Below are 19,425 nucleotides of genomic sequence, written 5' to 3'. Positions count from 1 at the left end.
AAGCCATCTCATTGAGCAATCTGCAACAGTCGAGGACGGTTTTTGTGTTTAGAAATACGTTCTCCAGGGATTTAATGGCTGCCTGGCTGTCTGAAAAGATATTTGCCAGTTAAATGCACTCAAATTTTCGAACGTGTTACACTAGCCACTCGAGATTTTGCACGAATGCTTTCTCTTATTGGAGCAAATCGAATTATTTGACTTCTTAGCCCTCTAAAGTGTGAAATACTTATCCGATGTGGCTAAAAGTTTGCTCGATGACTTTAGGATTCGGTGAGGTGTTACAACAACATCGAAAGATAATACGTGGAAGCTATAGTACTTCCATTATACGAGTTATGAGTTAGGCTAGGCACTATCTGCAGGAAATCGAAATCATTTTACATATGTCTTATCTGTGCTGATTAAGGTGCGTCAACATTTACTACTGAACGGAACGAGGGATACTTCTCTCATATCAATGAGTGGAATCCGATTAAAGTTTAGACTCTATGATAAGGGGGTCTCCTTTTCATGCAGAGTCCGAACGCCGTGCCGCATAGCAACACCACTTGGTAGACAAGTTTTAACATGGCAGAATAGCCAGCATTAGTAAGTGGATAACCACCGCTGATCATTTTTCTGGTGTTCACCCGTCATTGGCGCCACGGTAACCTTAGTTTTTTTTTTAATCAATAAAGCTCAGTCTGCCACTAACGATACAATTCTGGGAGCAACAATAATTTCTATAGCGTATAGATTGTTTGACAACATTAGAAATTAAGACATATCCCTCCTTTGTATTAGTCTCACATCTTTGCAATTTTATTGTAAACAACGTCCAACCGTACTTCGTAAGAGAATTTTACCAAAAGTTCGTTTATGGCAAATGAAAAGTTCGTTTATGACAAAAAATATTTTTTTTTGCGTGTAGGGGCGACTTCGAAGCAGATTGAACCGGAGACTGAACATGGAGTCAAGGATTAGAAAGGCCTTTGCGGCATTGTATTCGTGTCAGAAGCTGATGGGGAGCAAGTTGGGGCTTGAGACCTATTCTAATGCATTGGTTGTTCTTGGCGGTGGTACGAACGGTCCTGGCCTACGGCAGCAACGTTTGGTGTACGGTGACGGATTTCATGCCATATGTCCGCAAACTTAACAGGGTACATAGGGTAGCTTTAAGATTTGTATCTGGGGCTATGGGAACCACTACAACTGGGTCATTAAAGTTAATGAAGAGGACTTTCTTAGATTGTGACAGCTTGGATTGTTTCATGAGTCACAGTCTCAGATGGAATTCCTGATAGGAATGGACGTGGCGGATAAAGGACTGTAAGTAATGCTACCTATCCTGGCGGAGTAGCAGAATGTATGGGTTAGGTTTTCAGATGTTAACGTTTTTAAAAGATGGTTCGAAGATGGAGTATGGAATAGGGTGTGGTACATATTGCAGTGAACTCGAAATCAACGTCTTCTTACGCATGAGTAGAGTTGGGCGATAGGTAAATACCCAAAATGTAAGGTATAAAGGCCATAAAAGATAATTTTTTACCCCGATTTCGATGAAAGTTGATATTGTGAGTTCTGGTAGACCCTTACCCATTCGTGTCAAATGTGGTCCTGATCGGACCATATTTGGATATAGCTGCCATATAGACCGATCTCCAGACAAAGGGTATTTAGCCCATAAAAGTGATACTTGAAATTTTAAATTTATCAAATTGTTTTTACTCTACACCTTCACGTTGAATATTGTCCTGATCGGATCATATTTGGATATATCTGCCATATAGACCGATCTCTCGATAAAGAATTTTGGGTCCATGAAAGGAGAATTTTTGATCCGATTCTGATGACATTTTAAACAGTGAGTTTTAGTACCCCTCTACGCAATGATGGCCAATTTACTGACCATAAATATGTTCATATTAGACGTCCTCGCGTTTACACCATACATTCTCAGCCTGCAAGATCGTATTATAGTCAGGCAGTCAGAAACAGATCTCAGTCCTTTGGCTCTCAATGTTCACCCCGAGCCCACTCCGTCCTCTAGCTTTGATCCATCTTCAAAACATGGTCTCCCAGATGGCAAAACCAGAGTTCAGTCAATCCAAGACTGTGTCTCTGTGGCACTCGTGTCTCGAACTCGACCTCAAGTGTCATCACAGGCAATCGTGTGACGTCCACCATGTGAAGTCTATCGAACTACCGAGGCAAAAGTAAGTATAGATAGTCCACTACCTCGGATTGAGGCCCCAACATTTGTTAGCTTTTTGACACTTCCAATTCAGTTAAATATCAAAATCGTTCTGTTTGGGTAACGTGATGCATCAAATTGGCCCACCTTCGTCTTCCTCGTAAACAGTTAGTTGTCAGTTTTTTCATGGATTCGAACCCCACCAAAGGTCTTGGTCTGGCGCTACCTTGCCATCACAATGTACTTAAATTCGTCTAAATGAGTCAGTAATTTGGAATTGGACAACCCTTGTGTTGCAATCTGTCAACCGACAGCTCTATCCTAAAGCCGAACATTTTTGAGGCTATACGCACCAGAACGTTTTGACATAAGAGCGTTATTTGTGTTGTTTACAGTAACTTCAAAGATTCATCTCTCCCAAAAATGCAATTAAATCGTGAGCATTTTCGTGCGATTATTTTTTACAACTGTCGGCGTGGATTAACTCAACAACAGTGCATCGATAAACTTTATCCAATTTTGGCGATGAAGCTCCATCAAGCACCAGTGTCTATCGATGGTATGGTGAATTCAATCGAGGTCGTTGTTCACTCCAAGACGACTTTGTTGTTCCAAAGGCATTAGTGGGACCAGCATACATCCAATATTACATGAACATTTGACCGTCAAACAAGTAAAAGCGTGCTAAGTTTGACCGGGCCGAATCTTGGGAACCCACCACCATGGATTCTACTAAAAATTTGTGCAAAACAAATTTAGTTAAACCAGCAAACATTTAAGCTTCTAGGAACCGAACAAGGATGATCGAGAGACATGGTAGCAATATCGGTAACACCGAATGCAAAATTTCAGCCAATTCGGACAAAAATTGCGACTTGTTAGGGCTCAAGAAGTCAAATCGGCAGATTAGTTTATATAGGAGCTATCTCAGGTTATAGACCGATTTGGACCGCACTTAACACAGTTATTGAAAGTCGTATCAAAACACTACACGGAAAATTTTCGCCAAATCGGACATAAATTGCGGCTTCCAGGAGCTCAAGAAGTCAAATCGGGAGATCGGCTTATATGGAAGCTATATCAGGATATAAACCGATTTGGACTGTACTTGGCACAGTTGTTGAAAGTCATAACAGAACACTACATGAGGCGGTCCCCCAGACACTCGGCCCTAAAAAAATATAAACATAGTGCTCTTCTCTCAAATACCTTTTATTTAAACTCCATATTGCCATTGGTTTTGGATGAGGCGTTTACAGGATGAGGCGTCCCCCAAACACATGACCCCAATATAGGTTATCAAATTCGTTTTCTAATCTCAAATACCTTTCATTTGAGCCATATATTGGCATGGTCAACAAATTTTTAACTTTTGGGGGGTGTTTTGGGGAAGGGGTGATGACCTTAATATATGGTCCTACATTTGGATATCAAATTCGTATTCTACTCGCAAATACCTTTAGCCCCATATTGCGATGGTCACTAAAAAATTGCTGTTTGTGGTGTATTTTGGGAAAGGGGTATACCCCCAGAAAATTGGTCCCGAAAGTGGGTATCAATTCTTGCTCTACCCGCCAATACCTTTCATTTAAGCTCCACATTGACATGGTCGGTAAATATGCCCGATTTAGGGGTGTTTTGTGGATTGGGGTGGTCCCCCAAACACTTAGCCCGGAAAATATGCTCTATTGTTATGGTGGTGGGACGTCCCCTGGACAGTTTGCCCCTAATGTTGATATCAGATACGTGGTCTACTCCCAAATACCTTTAATTTTAGACCCATATTTCCATAGTCGGCAAACATGACCGGCTTGGGGGATGGGCGGCCACTCAGTGAGTTGGCCTTTAAAATATATATCGTATTAATGTTCTACTCTACAACCCCTCTTATTTGAGCGTCATATTGCAATAGGCAGCAACTACTTCCTATTTGGGTGGTGTTATGGGGGTGGCCCCATAGACACTTTTCCCGAATATTGATATCAGATTCGTGATTTAATCCCAAAGACCTTTCATTTGAATCCCATATTCCTATGGTCGTAAATTTGTCTCCTTTGGGAAATTTTTTTTAGGAAAAGGCTAACCCCCAAACACTTGAGCCCATATTTAGATATCAGAATACCTTTTATTTAAGCCCCATTTTCCCATGGTCAGTAAATAAGTCCTGTTTGGGGGTGTTTTGGGGAAAAGGTAGACCCCCAGAAACATGACCCCACATTTGGATATCAGATTCATATTTTACTCGCAAACACCTTTCATTTGAGTCCCATATTGCCATGGTCGGTAAATATGTCCGATTTAGGGGTGTTTTGGGGTTTTCTTATCTTAAATACCTTTCATTTGAGTCCCATATTGTCGTGATTGGTCTAAATGTATGTTTGGTAGGTTTTGGGGTGGGGCGGCCCCCCTAGGTACCCCATCCGAAATTTGGATACCAAATTTTTATTTTAGGGAACTATATGAGAGCACACAAAATTTCGCTTAAATGGCACCACCCATTTCCGAGATCTGGCGTTTCTGAAAATTAGTGTAAGGGGAGGGTCCGGCCCCCACGGTATTATTGCTCACCATCTGTGAAAATTTCAAGAAAATCGGTTCAGCCGTTTCTGAGTCTGTAAGGAACACACAAATAGATTATTCATGATGGTCACCCATAGGAAAGATCACAAAATACCACCTGTGGCGAGTCTTGTGCCACTTTCTCCCTTATGTTTATATCATGGGACCGACAATTTATCCACCTGTACCTAAGCATCAGGTTTATCCAGTCTCTAAGAAACCGGTTCACCCAGTAGTGGTTTGGGGATTGGATCAGTGTGTCAGTCTTCACATTATTAAAAGGCCCTCGATGTCAACGAATACCGCCAATGAAAACATCTTGGAATCAAAGTATTCTTCTGTAGTAAAGGAGTTCCATAATTTAAGAGTTTAAATTTGAATCGGACAGCAATATTTTTTATATGATGGTCACCCATAGGAATGACCACTAAATATGCCCTGGGGCGAGTCTTGTGCCACTTTCTCCCTTATCTTTATAACATGGGACACACAATGTATCCACCTGTACCTGAGCATGAGGTTTATCCAGTCTCTTAGAAACCGTCACCCAGTACTGGTCTAGGGATTGGATATATGTGTTGGTCCTCCCATTATTAAAAGGCCTCTCGGTGTCAATGAAAACGGCCAAGGATAACATCTTGGACTCGTAATATTCTTCTGTAGTAAAGGACTTCTTTAATCTTAGAGTTTAAATTTGAATCGGACAACATTCTTTTTTATATGTAAGAAGTTTGCCCATGCTAAATAGCACTGCTAAACAGTTCTCAATTTGTAAACATGTGGCAAAAAATCATGTGGAAAGTCAATGCTTTCTTTATGATTTGTTGGAATTTTTCACTTTACTTTGGTATCGTATGGGCACGTGTTTTTTTTTATATCATCTGGCCATATTACTTAATTCTTATGGTAGGACTAATAAATTTGATGACACTGTGACCGGGAGAATAAAATCAAAATTTGATGTGATTTTTTAATGTCTTGTTTTGTGTTTCGAACGATTCCTATGAATAGGTATATGGATGGCTCTACTGGGTAGGTGGCATGTTTGGTGTGAGTGCGTGTCTATGTGTTTTTTATTTTGAATATTTCAAATTTTTTTATTGGTTTTTATTTTTATAATTTTCAATATTTATAGGTGTGAGATTATGTATTCGAATTAATTAAAATCATATTGCGAATATGATTTTTGGTTGGTTTGTATAGTGGGTCGTTGTTTGATGGCTGCTTCACGATGATGAACAGAAGGTTCTCAATCCCATTTTTTTTTTTAAATGCTAAAAAATCAAAACACCTAAAAATCACCAAGCGAAAATTTTCTGCTTGAAAAAAATTCTTTTGATGGCCATCATCAATGGTCACTTGAAATATTTGCAAATAATTTATATTTAAATATTTATTAGTTCTACATATGCGATACCAATAAAAGTCCCAGTAGTTCCAACCATACAAATGTGGTATATATATGCTTAGATACCCCTACAAGCAGATAAGCAGTCATAAATTTAAAATATGACCGGTCATTGGTATGCATTTTGTTTGCTTGCCTAAATTCCGACATATTGACAACTTCAAAATATATGTGGGAGTGTTTTGGTATCGCAGTGGTCATCCACTAAATCCATCTCAATCAAAACAAAATTCAAATCATTTGTAAATATTTTTTAAAAATAAATTTAGATATTTTTGGTATGTCTGTTGTATACATAGGCCCATGATTGTTATATATAGATTTTAGTTAAAAAAAAAATTGTAAAAATGTTTTTCCTCATGTCTTTCTAATCAATGCTGACAGCCTCATAAATTTCATATTTAATGAAAACAGGCCTATGCTTGTCGCCGATAAGCTACTAATAAATATTTCCAATATCTGTCAAAATCGTAAGGGATATTTGAGTAAACACAAATTTAAAGAAGCCTATATTTTACTAAATACTCTGTATTTTGACTTAACAGAAGATTGAATATGTTTGTTGCCGGAATTTTTGGCAAGTTTGGGCTACATAGGAATTTTTATACCCATCATAATAGGGGTATTTCAATTTAGTCATTCCGTTATATTTATATATACTAGCTGACCCGGACCCGCTCCGCCTTCTTTTACTTTATATGGAACAAACTAATCCGTTGAATAATTATTTTCGACAATTAAAGACCTTTAAGTGAAATACCATGCTACGAAAATGGAATATGCATATCGCTTGACTAACTGTATAACAATATATGTATGTGCCTTTATCTGAATTCCATATTATCTTTATTGGACCACGAATTCGCTCGGAGGGTTTAATGCCATTCTGAAAACATTCTTTATTTCCTCCCGATATTTTCATGATGTCCGATTTAGGAGTGTTTTCTGGGGTGAGGTGGTCCCCTAGACACATGGTTCTGAAAAAATATCAGTATCATGCTCTTGATCCAAATATTGGGTTGCCCAAAAAGTAATTGCGGATTTTTTAAAAGAAAGTAAATGCATTTTTAATAAAACTTAGAATGAACTTTAATCATATATACTTTTTTACACTTTTTTTCTAAAGCAAGCTAAAAGTAACAGCTGATAACTGACAGAAGAAAGAATGCAATTACAGAGTCACAAGCTGTGAAAAAATGTGTCAACGCCGACTATATGAAAAATCCGGGCAACCCAATACCATTTATTTAAACCCCATATTTCCATTGGTTTAAGTAGAGTTAATAGGATAAGGTGTTCCCCAAACTCTTGGCCCCAAAATTGGTTATCAAATTAGTTTTCTAATCTCAAATACCTTTCATTGGAGCCACATATTGGCATGGTGGGCAAATTTTTACCCTTTGGGGGGTTTTTGTGTATAGAGCGGCGCCCCAAATACATGGTCCGCCATTTGGATATTCCTATTGTTCTCCCAGATATCTTTATTTGAGTCCCATATTGCGATGGTCAGTAAATAATTGCTGTTTGTGGTGTATTTTGGGAAAGGGGTAGACCCTCAGATAATTACTAAATTTCAGCCAAATCGGATAATAATTGCCCCCTTTAGGGGCTTAAGAAGTCAAGACCACAGATCGGTTTATATGGCAGCTATACCAGGATACGGACCGATTTGTACCATACTTAGCACATCTATTGAAAGTTATAACAAAACACCTCATGCAAAATTTCAGCTAAATCGGATATTAATTGTGCCCTCTAGTGGCTCAAGAAGTTAAGATTTAAGATCGGTTTATATGGCAGCTACATCAGGTTATGGACCGATTTAAACTATTCTTAACACAGTTGTTGGAAGTGACAACAAAACACGTCATGCAAAATTTCAGCCAAATCGGATAAGAATTGCTCCTTCTTGTGCCTCAAGAAGTCAAGATCCAAGATCGGTTTATATGGCAGGTATATTAAAACATGGACCGATATGACCCATTTACAATCCCGAAAATGGGTATCAATTTAGTGCTTTACTTCTCTATACTTTTCATATGAGCCCCACATTAACATGGTCGGTAAATATGCCCAATTTAGGGCGATTTTGGGAAGTGGGGTGGTCCCCCAAACACTAAGTTCTAAAAATATATCAGCATTGTGGTTTATTCTCATATATCTAAAAATCATTTTTTAGAACCCCATGTTTCCATTGGCCTCGAAATTGGATAACAAATTCCTTTTCTAATCTCAAATATCTTTAATTTAAACTCCCTATTGCAAAGTCAGCAAAACCGAGACAGTTGGTCCCGAATGTTGATATCTACGTGGTCTACTCTGCAATACCTTTCATTTGAGCCCCATATTTCCATAGTCGGCAAACGTGACCGGTTTGGGGGTATTTTGGGGGATGGGTCTGCCACTCATTGACTTGAGCCCCATATTGCAATGGTCAGCAAATACTTCCTACACGGCTGGTGTTATGGGGGTGGGGTGAACCCATAGACACTTTTCCGAATATTGATATCAAATTCGTGCTATACTCCCAAAGACCTTTCATTTCTGTGGGGATGTTTTTGGGGAGGGACGGCCTCCTAAATACTTGGTCCCACATTTGGATATCAGATTCGTGTTCTGCATTCAAATAGCTTATATTTAAGCTCCATATTGCCATGGTCGGTAAATATGTCACCCCCATGTCACCCAGATACTTGGTCCCATATTTGGATATCAATTTCATATTTTACTCGTAAATCGTGAACATCGATGTCGAGTGTGAACATCTTTACCAACAGTAAAATTGCCATAAAGGCAATAACAACCAAGAGGGTAATGTCACGAACAGTCTTGCAGTGTAAGAAGCAGATTAACGCCTTCTCTGAGGATGGCAAAATTCGCATCGTTTGGGTGTCGGGCCATAACGGAGTAAGGGGAAATGAAAGGGCAGACGATTTGGCGGCGAAGACAAGAGGACGGCCGTCAATAAACTCGATTAACACGAAGCCTTTCTGGTCGACGCAGTTCGAGTTAAGGAAGTGGGCGACGAATGCGCATGCAACATTGTGGAACAGCGAAACGTCGGTAGGATGGCGAAAATCCTATGAGGGGATCCAGATCGTGAGAAGACGATGCTATTACTGAAAGGAAGCGAGAAGGAGGTCAGTATAGCTATTGGTATCATAACAGGATACATAGGACTACGAGCTCAGTTATATAAAATCAGTGCGGCTAGTGATAGCATGTGTGAGACTTTGGAGCATTTCCGTTGTCATTGCCCGGCTTTCGCGTCCAATAGATACCGGTACTTAAGTGGAGACACAATATCAGACATGAACCAACTTAGGGGAGTGGTATTGAAAACAATTAAGGATTTTGTAAGTAGCACGGAATTCCTTAAAAGTTTCTTTTTAGAGGTTACTTTATAGTTTTTAGAGCGCACAACAAGCCGATTACTGGCTTAGGTGTATGTCCATAGTGGCATGAGGCGGATTAATATTTGCACCCTACTTCGCACCCGATTTCGCTGAAATTTGGGTTAAGATAAGCCCTTCGATATTCTTCTTCAATTTGGCCCAAATTAGTCCAGATTTGGATATAGCAGCCATATAGACCGATTTCTCGATTTAAGCTTTTAGGCCGATAAAAGGCGCATGTTTTGTCCAATGTCGCCGAAATGTAGGACAGTGAGTTGTGTTAGGCCCCTCGACATACTTCTGCAATATTGCACAGATCGGTCGAGATTTGGATATAGCTGCCATATAGACCGATCTCTCGATTTAAGGTTTTGGGCCCATAAAAGGTGCACTTATTGCCTGATTTCGCCGAAATTTGGGACAGTGAGTTAAGATAAGCCCTTCAATATTCTTCTTCAATTTGGCCCAGATCGGTTTAGATTTAGATATAGCAGTCATATAGACCGATTTCTCGATTTAAGGTTTTAGGCCGATAAAAGGCTCATTTATTGTCCGATGGCGCCGAAATTTGGGACAGTGAGTTGTGTTAGACCCCTCGATATGCTTCTGCAATTTGGCCCAGATCGTTCGAGATTTGGATATAGCTGCCATATAGACCGATCTCTCGATTTAAGGTTTAGGGCCCATAAAAGGCGCACTTATTGCCTGATTTCGCCGAAATTTGGGACAGTGAGTTAAGATAAGCCCTTCAATATTCTTCTTCAATTTAGCCCAGATCGGTCCAGATTTGGATATAGCAGTCATATAGACCGATTTCTCGATTTAAGCTTTTAGGCCGATAAAAGGCGCATTTTTTGTCCGATGTTGCCAAAATGTGGGACAGTGAGTTGTGTTAGGCCCTTCGATATACTTCTGGAATATTGCACAGATCGGTTGAGATTTAGATATAGCTGCCATATAGACCGATCTCTCGATTTAAGATTTTGGGCCCATAAAAGGCTCACTTATTGGCCGATTTCGCCGAAATTTGGGACAGTGAGTTAAGATAAGCCCTTCGACATTCTTCTTCAATTTGGTTCAGATCGGTCCAGATTTGGATATAGCTGCCATGTAGACCGATATCTCGATTTAAAGTATTGGCCCCATAAATGGCACATTTATAATCCGATTTGAAATTTGACATAGTGACTTATGTTAGGCTTTTCGACATCCGTGTCGTATATGATTCTCGTCGGCTTATTTTTAGATATTTACTTAAAAGACCAATATTTTGTTATACACAATTGAACAATGACTTGTACTTATAAGCATTTGGTACAAGTCGGAACATATTTCGATATAGCTACTATGAGGCATAAGGTATGCATTTTTCACCGGATTTTGACGAAAGGTTGTTTACATATATACCCGAGGTGGTGGGTATCCAAAGTTCGGCCCGGCCGAACTTAACGCCTTTTTACTTGTTTTTTATTGAAATATTCTTCACTACTTTGTCTGGAGTAGGAGTTTAGATAATTTTCTCCACTCCGTCTACGGCCAAAATTGCTCGACTCCGACTCCGCAGCCCTGATTCAATACTACCTTTAACTCTACACAAAGACTATGATTGAGGCTTATTGTCCATTGCCTTATATCAATACATTTTTTAATTTGTATCGATCCACTCTAATAAATATAACAAAAATAATTTATAAACCCAATAAACACATGCGTTCTATATTAATAAAAAAAATTAAAAAAATAACAACTTGTTATCTTACCAAAAAAGTTTTTTTTTTCAAGACGAGTGGGTCAACAGCAGAACATTAATTTTGCAAATTGACATTCAACATAAAAAATATAGCAAAATACTGAAACTATTTGTTAAACAAATTACAAAGAAAAGGAATCAAAATCCATGCAAAAAGCATAAAATATTTTGAAATTAAAGAAAAAGTTATTGTGAATAAAAAAAATTCTAAATATTCTAAGTGGCCTTCAAGATCAGTTAAAACAAGTATTTGATATGAAACAGTTCTTATATTGCTCCCATTACTTGAAAGACTTTGGCCCAGAAAATTCACTTTGTTACAAAAAAAATCATCCCACATCTCCTCAATATTCAAGTTCATGTCGATCCACGCGTGGACAAAATGTGTTCCATATCCCCAAATCATCATTGCCATCATTATCATCACTATTGCGTAGTGAAAATTATAATTCAATTTTATTTATTTTTTTTTTTCAACTTTTTTCTTCTCATTATGCTTTTGCAATTTCGCTTCAATTGCTTTGATTTCTTTGATATGATTGTTGTTATTTAGCTGCTGGTGCTGTTGGCTGCTTGTTATTATTATTGTTGTATTTAATGTTTATTTATTTGAATATTTTCCAATAAGAAAACAATTGAGAATTTTTCCAAAAATTACGACAATAATTGCAATTAATTGGTCTTAACTGTTTATTTGCTTATTAATAATATTGGCATACGGATTTTTCTTTTATTACTGTGGGAAATCCGTGTTATGATTTCGATGAATCAATACCATAGAGAATAAATCATTTGGGAAAGATTTGATTTATTTCATTTGTTCATGAGAGCAACTGCGAATTGAACAAAATTAAAATAGAAATACAAAAATAATAAAATGACATTAAAAAAAAAGTTTCTAAAAATAATAAAGGCAAAAATTAGCAAAATTTCAGAACAACTACAAAATTGAAATAAAAAAAAATAAAAAATATAAATAGTAATAAAGAATTAAAATTTTGTTGAAATTTTAGAAATTTTATGTTGGAAAAAATTGGCTGTATTTCTTAGGAAAATAGGTTAGGTTGAAAAGAGGCTGCAGATTTTAATCCGCCCCATGCCACTATGGACATACACCTAATCGGCTTGTTATGCGCCCTAAGACCAACAAAGTAGCCTCTAAAAGGAAAATTTTAAGTTAGGAATTCCGTGCTACTAACAAAATCCTTAATTGTTTTCAATACCACTCCCCTAAGTTGGTTCATGTCTGGTATTGTGTTAGGTATCTGTTAGACGCGAAAGCCGGGCAAAGGCAACGGAAATGCTTCAACGTCTCATCATCTTCTCCACATGCTCTACACATGCTATCACTTGCCGCACCGATTTTACGACGCGAAAGCCGGGCAATGACAAAGGAAATGCTCCAACGTCTCATGCTATCACCTGCCGCATCGATTTCACATAAGTGAGCTTGTAGTCCTATATGTCCCGTTATGATACCAATAACTATACTGACCTCCTTCTTGCTTCCTTTCAGTAAAAGCCTCGTCTTTTCACGATCTGGATCCCTCCATAGGATTTTCGCCGTCCCACCCACCGTTTCACTGTTCCACAATGTTGCTTGCACATTCGTCGCCCACTCCCTTCACTCGGACTGCATCGACCCGAAAGGCTTCGGGTTAATCAAGTTTATTGACTGCAGACCTCTGGCCTTCACCGCCTAATCGTCTGCCCTTTCATTTCCCCTTACTCTGTTATGGCCCATCAACCAAACGATGCGGATTTAGCCATCCTCAGAGAAGGCGTTAATCTCCTTCTTACATTGCAAGACTGCTCGTGACCTTACCGTACTGGATGTTATTGCCCTTATGGCAATTTTACTGTCCATATAGGTGCCCACCGTAGCGCAGAGTTTAGCATGTCCGCCTATGACGCTGAACGCCTGGGTTCGAATCCTGGCGAGACCATCAGAAAAAAGTTGTTAGCAGTGGTTTTCCCCTCCTTATGTTGGCAACATTTGTGAGGTACTATGCCATGTAAAACTTCTCTTTAAAGAGGTGTCGCACTGCGGCACGCCGTTCGGACTCAGCTATAAAAAGGAGGCCCCTTATCATTAAACTTGAATTGAACTGCACTCATTGATATGTGAGAAGTTTGCCCCTGTTCCTTAGTGGAATATTCATAGGCAAAATTTGCATTTGCAAAGGTGTTCACATTCGACGTTCTCACGTTAGCACCACACCACTTCACGCATTCCGTGATCGCTTGGATCTCCGCCTGTAGATCCGTATTATGGTCAAATTGCAAATTTTGCCCATGAACATTCCACTAAGGAACAGGGGCAACCTTCTCACATATCAATGAGTGCAGTCCGATTCAAGTTTAAAGCTCAATGATAAGGGGTTTCCTTTTTATAGCCGAATCAGAACGGCGAGCCGCAGTGCGACACCCCTTTAAAGAGAAGTTTTACATGGCATAGTACCTTGCAAACGTCGCCAGCATTAGGAGGGGACAACCGCCGCTGAAACTTTTTTCTGATGGTCTCGCCAGAATTCGAACCCAGGCGTTCAGCGTCATAGGCGGACATGCTAACCTATGCGCTACGGTGGCCTCTGTATTATGGTCAGGCAGTCTAAAACAGATCTCAATCCTTGGGTTCTCAATGTAAACCCCCAGGCCCACTCTGTCCTCTAGCTTTGATCCATCCGTGTAACATGTTCTTCCAGATAAGGCAATACTAGTGTTCCGTCAATCCAAAACTACGCCGATGGCAGCAGTGCTTCGCACTCGATTTCAAGGTTCATCTCAGGTATCCGATCGGAAACCTCTTCTCTTCCTTTCAAGTTTTCTATCATCATCGAATACATGTTTAGCCGTTGGGCTAAACATGTATTCCTAATTTCCTCTCGCCAACGCAATGCACTGCATTCATAGGGAACATGCCCTGCGTGTTGGCTGACGAAAAAAAAAAACGTGGTGCCTTAAATTGGCCCACCTTCGTCTTCCTCGTGAACAGGCATATTTCAGTATTCTCTGGGTTAACATTGAAACCTCTGGGTCTAGCCCAGTCATATGCCATAGGTAAGACCCTTTCGGCCCTTCTGCATAGCTCGTTCGTATCCCCACCCCTTAAAAGCAATATAACATCGTCTGCATAGTAGACTGGTTCAAATCCCTCCTCAGTCAGCATCCGTAATAGGTCATTTATGGTGGTCACCCATAGGAGTGGCGTGCCCTGTGCCACTTTCTCCCTTATATTTATGCCATGGGACACACAATTTATCCACCTGTTGCTTAGCATCTGGTTTATCCAGCCTCTTAGGACCGGGTCCACCCGGTACTGGTCTAAGCAACGAAGGATTCCTCTATTTTATGCACAACCTCGTGCAGGGCAGTCTCCACCGACCTTATTTTCTAGGGAAATAAAATGTTGATAAAATTTTCTCTAAGGAAATAAATCTAAGATAAGGCGAATTTCATTGGAATAACTCAGAAAACTTATTCGAATATTCTATTTTGGGGTGGATTTTTTTTTTGGCAAAGACAACAAGTCCCAAAACATACTTAAAAAACTTTTCTTTTAAAATTCCCATAGAACTACTTATTTTACGGTAAATAACCTTAAAAAAATTCATATATTTTTAAATAGATTTTTCTTAAACCATTCATTATTTAAATATGCCAACATTGCACCCACAACTTGGCCAAACAGCGTATAATTAACGACACAAAAACTCATTCATACGCCACCTAGTCCCATAGACGGAAAAAAATGCAATTTTAATAATAGCCCATTCATCATAACACCAATGACACACACACACACATGCACACACACAGTTTCGAGCAATACTCACCGTAGGATCAGAACATCTCTCACATTTGCATGTGAACGTTTTCTTCATCTTCAAGAACAAGTGACGAGCAATATTTCCTGTGAACAATTTCGTATAGGTGGTGGTGATCTCTGTGCCTGCTGGAATATCCACCGAAGCTTTGACAATCATATTGTTGGTCTTCTCATCAAAGGTGTAATACGAATTAGGCACACAATCATGATTCAGCAAAGCGAAGAGAGGGAACAAGGCCCTATAGAAGAACTCCTGATTGTCATTGGTGCGATCGGAAGTCTCATCGAAGCCATTTGTGCGCAAAACGGCCACGGCACGATTCATGATCTCCAATAGCTTCTTATCGGTGGGGAATTTGCGGAAACATTTGGCGGCATTACGCACCTCAGTGCGATGGTTATTATCCAAGGTAGCCTGTAGACAATACAAAAGGTCCCTGTGCTCCTTGGGGCAGTTGAGGGCGCGGGCCACACACAAAAGACGTATAATAACCGAATTGGCTACATCTGGCTCGCAGGGCTCCCATGACCTGAAGAGGTCACAATCGGCTTTGTGTTGCTTCTTTTTGCCGCACAAATTGCACACGGGCAGACCACAATTTTGGCGACACATAAACTTGGTATCGGGCAGCAGTTTGAAGCAGACGGTGCAGGTGTTGAGGGTATCCTCTTTGCGGGCGGCGGGACCGATTAGCAAAGGCATATCGCGAAAAATAACATCACCGCGTTTAAGCTTGCGCGTTGTGAATACACCACGACCGGCAATTTTCGAAACACCCACCTCCCAGGCAGGATCTTTATCCTTGAAGGGTTCTAGGAATTGTTCCAACAATTCGGAGGTGCGTTTGGGGCAAATCATGATGGCAACAAATGTATTTCAATTTATCAAAAAAAAATTTTTTTTGAGAAAAATTTTTAAATTTTCTTATGGAAATTCCAAAACTTCAAAATATTCTAAAGTAGTTTTATTATTTTTTTTTTCTTCAAAAAAAAAATTTTATTTATTATCCTTTTTTTGTTTATTTTCCCTTTTTTAAGTTTTCTCTATTTAATTTTTTAAGGCAGCAGCCACTTTATTTATATTGATTATCCTTTTTTTGGTTTTTTCCTCTTTTTTTGTTTAAGTTTTCTTTATTTAATTTCTTAAAGCAGCAGCCACTTTCACTTATTATTTTTTATTTTTTCCCCCTTGTCTCAATTTTTTTAATAATCGTTGTTTAATATTTATTTTTATTTTATTAATTTTTCTCTTCTTAAAAGCTACGCGATCGTTGACCAACTGTCGCCTTTTTCCAGTTTACAAGACTTATATTTAAAAAATTTCCTATCGCCAAATTTCGAGTTTCGCTTTCGTATGCGAATTTGTTTTTTTTTTCACGTTTTTCGACTTTCTTTGTCTGTGTGGTGTTTTTCTCGCCTTGTGGCTTTGCATAGTTGTTGTTGTTTTGCTTCACACATTCGTTCGTTTACACGAATATCGATGCCTATATTTCTATTGAGCACACAAGAGAGTGAGAGTGAGAGAAAGAGAGAGAGTGTGTGTGTGTGTGTCTTATATTTATCTAAAGATGCTAGAGTTGTAAAAAACCAAAATAATTCTCTCAACAATCTTTGTCCGTTAATAACGAATTTAAACTGGGCGGAAATTCGAAAATAAATTCGAAGAGCAAACCACAACAATCCTCTGCATTGTTCTTTGACATCGAAACAATTTCAAAGCATCGCAAATTGGGTCAGTCAACTTAGCCTTAGTATACTCGTATGCAGTCATCTTAGCGTACATCAAAAGCCATTAGCATCTGAGATAGCAATAAAAGGTTGAAGAATTTGTTTTTGTTTTCATGGGAGATGTGTATACGATATCAGCATCCTTGCAGGATAGAGATATTCTCGTAAGTGACATTTTAACCCTGAATTGGGGTATTTGTCCATACACAGGTTAAAGGTTTAAATCAGACCATATTTCTTGTTTCAAGCATAACCAATAGGCAGCAATGGTTTCCAAAAACGCTATACACTTACAGTAAGATGCCGCTGTAGCTCCTCTCTCCATGTGGTTAACATTGTGGCCGAAGATTTCTTTAAAGATATCTTTTAAATTTCTTGCAACAAAACATTGGCAAGATCAAGAAAGTAGACGCTTTACCAAGGGTTGCAGAGTCGGAATCTTGAAGATGGAGTCGAGCAATTTTCCCTGGTGTCGGTACTCTACTTTTAAATAACTTTCTTATTGCCAAAAGTGGCATGCAAAATTTCGCTTATATCGGTGCACCCATCTCTGAGATCTGGCGGTTTTGAAAATGGCAGTATGGGAGAGGGTCAAAAACTTTAGTACCCTATTTTTAGCATGAGCTCAAACTCTACCATCTGTGAGAATTTCATAAAAATCGGTTCAACCGTTTTTGAGTCTATACGGAATAGACAAATAAACAAGCCATGTCCGTTCGTCTGTCGTAATCAAATTTTGCACAAATACTACATATAGATGTAGGTCATTGGGGATTGCAAATGGGCCATAAAGGTTCAGGTTTTGATATATCTCCCATACAAACCTATCTTCCGATTTGATTTCTTGAGCCCCTAGAAGCCACAAATTTCATTCGATTTAGCTAAAATGTTGCATCTAGTGTTCTCTTATGACTTCCAACAAATGTGCCAAGTATGGTCTAAATCTGTCTATAACCTGATATAGCTCCCATATTAACCGATCTTCCGATTTGATTTCTTCATCCCCTGGAAGCCGCAATTTTTGTCCGATTTGGTTGAAATTTTGCATGCGGTGTTCTGTGACGACTTTCGACTACTGTGCCAAGTACGGTCCAAATCAGTCTATAACCTGATATGGCTCCTATGTAAACGCGTCTCTCGATCATCTTTGATCGGTTTCTAGAAGCTTTCATTTTTTGCAGGTTTGACAGAAGTTTGATATGTAGAGTAAAATTGGGTCCTTCAAATAAATTTAAATCCCAAGATTCGGCCCGGCCGAAGTTAGCACGCTTTTGTATTGGTTATCTACATTCAAAATCATATTTCTAAGCTACTTGCATTACCATATAAGTACTGAACTTGAAAAACCTTTCATTTGATACCCATATTGTCCCAACCGGTAAATATGTCCTTTTGAGGGGTTTTTGGAGGTGGGGGACGCCCAAGACACCATGGAATACATTTTTATACCACCTTTTTACTATACTTTTAAATATCTTTCACTTGATATCCATATTGTCCCAATCGGTAAATGTGTTCTACCGGGGGGTTTTTTGGGGGAGGCCCCTCAGACCTTTAGGAATACATTTTGATGTCAGATTTGTAGTCTTCTTTTAAATATCTTTCATTTTGATAACCATATTGTCTCCACACACTTAAGGAGGCATTTTTATGCCAAGTACGTACTCTACTCCTTAATACCCATATTGCCCAAGGCGGTAAAAGTGTCCTGTTGGGTGGTGTTTTTGGAAGTGAGGGACCCTCCCTATACTTAGGGTGACATTTTAATGCCAAGTTCGTACTCTACTCCCAAATACCTTTCATTTGATACCAATATTGTCCCAATCGGTAAACATGTCCTTAAGGTTGGATTTTTGGGATGGGGCATCCCCCCGCGATGCCAAGTTCGTACTCTACTCCCAAATGTCTTTCATTTGATACACATATTGTCCCACTCGGTAATCATGTCCTTAAGGTTGGGTTTTTGGGATGGAGCGTCCCTCCCGTGTAATTTGACCGCAAAATTTTATACAAATTTCATGTTTTTGGGGTACCATAATGTGGCATACAAAATTTCGCTTATATCGGTGCACCCATCTCCGAGATCTAGCGTTTTTGAAAATTGAGGTAATCATATTGTTTGATAATCATATTTTTCCGATCGGTAAAAGTGTCCTGTTGGGTGATGTTTTTGGGGATGGGGACCCCCCCCCTCCAAACTTAAGGTGACATTTTTATGCCAAGTACGCACTCTACTCTTAAATACCCATATTGCACAAGGCGTCAAAAGTGTCCTGTTGGGTGGTGTTTTTGGAAGTTAGGGACCCTCGCTACACTTAGGGTGACATTTTAATGCCAAGTTCGTACTCTACTCCCAAATACCTTTCATTTGATACCCATATTGTCCCAATCAGTAATCATGTCCTTAGGGTTGGGTTTTTGGGATAGGGCGTCCCCCCGTGATGCCAAGTTCGTACTCTACTCCCAAAATCCTTTCATTTGATACCCATATTGTACCAATCGGTAATCAAGTACTTAAGGTTGGGTTTTTGGGATGGGGCGTTCCCCCGTGTAATTTGACCGCAACATTTTATACAAATT

The 19,425-nt window shown here is 39.2% G+C and overlaps 1 protein-coding gene across 1 annotated transcript in view; it reads right to left on the bottom strand.

Moving 5' to 3' along the window:
* LOC106088940 (SET domain-containing protein SmydA-8) overlaps nucleotides 1-16,404 on the bottom strand; it is a 35,092-nt gene extending 18,688 nt beyond the window's left edge. Inside the window, exon 1 of the mRNA XM_013254657.2 lies at nucleotides 15,125-16,404. Coding sequence (XP_013110111.1) covers nucleotides 15,125-15,976 — 852 coding nt within the window. The 5' untranslated portion in view covers nucleotides 15,977-16,404. The remainder of the gene's footprint in view (nucleotides 1-15,124) is intronic.
* Between the last annotated feature and the right edge of the window lie 3,021 nt (nucleotides 16,405-19,425).

Source organism: Stomoxys calcitrans, chromosome 4 (assembly GCF_963082655.1).
Source record: "Stomoxys calcitrans chromosome 4, idStoCalc2.1, whole genome shotgun sequence".
Classification (NCBI taxonomy): domain Eukaryota; kingdom Metazoa; phylum Arthropoda; class Insecta; order Diptera; family Muscidae; genus Stomoxys; species Stomoxys calcitrans.
The sequence above is the reverse complement of the archived record's forward strand: the minus strand, read 5'-3'. Positions and strand labels throughout refer to the sequence as shown.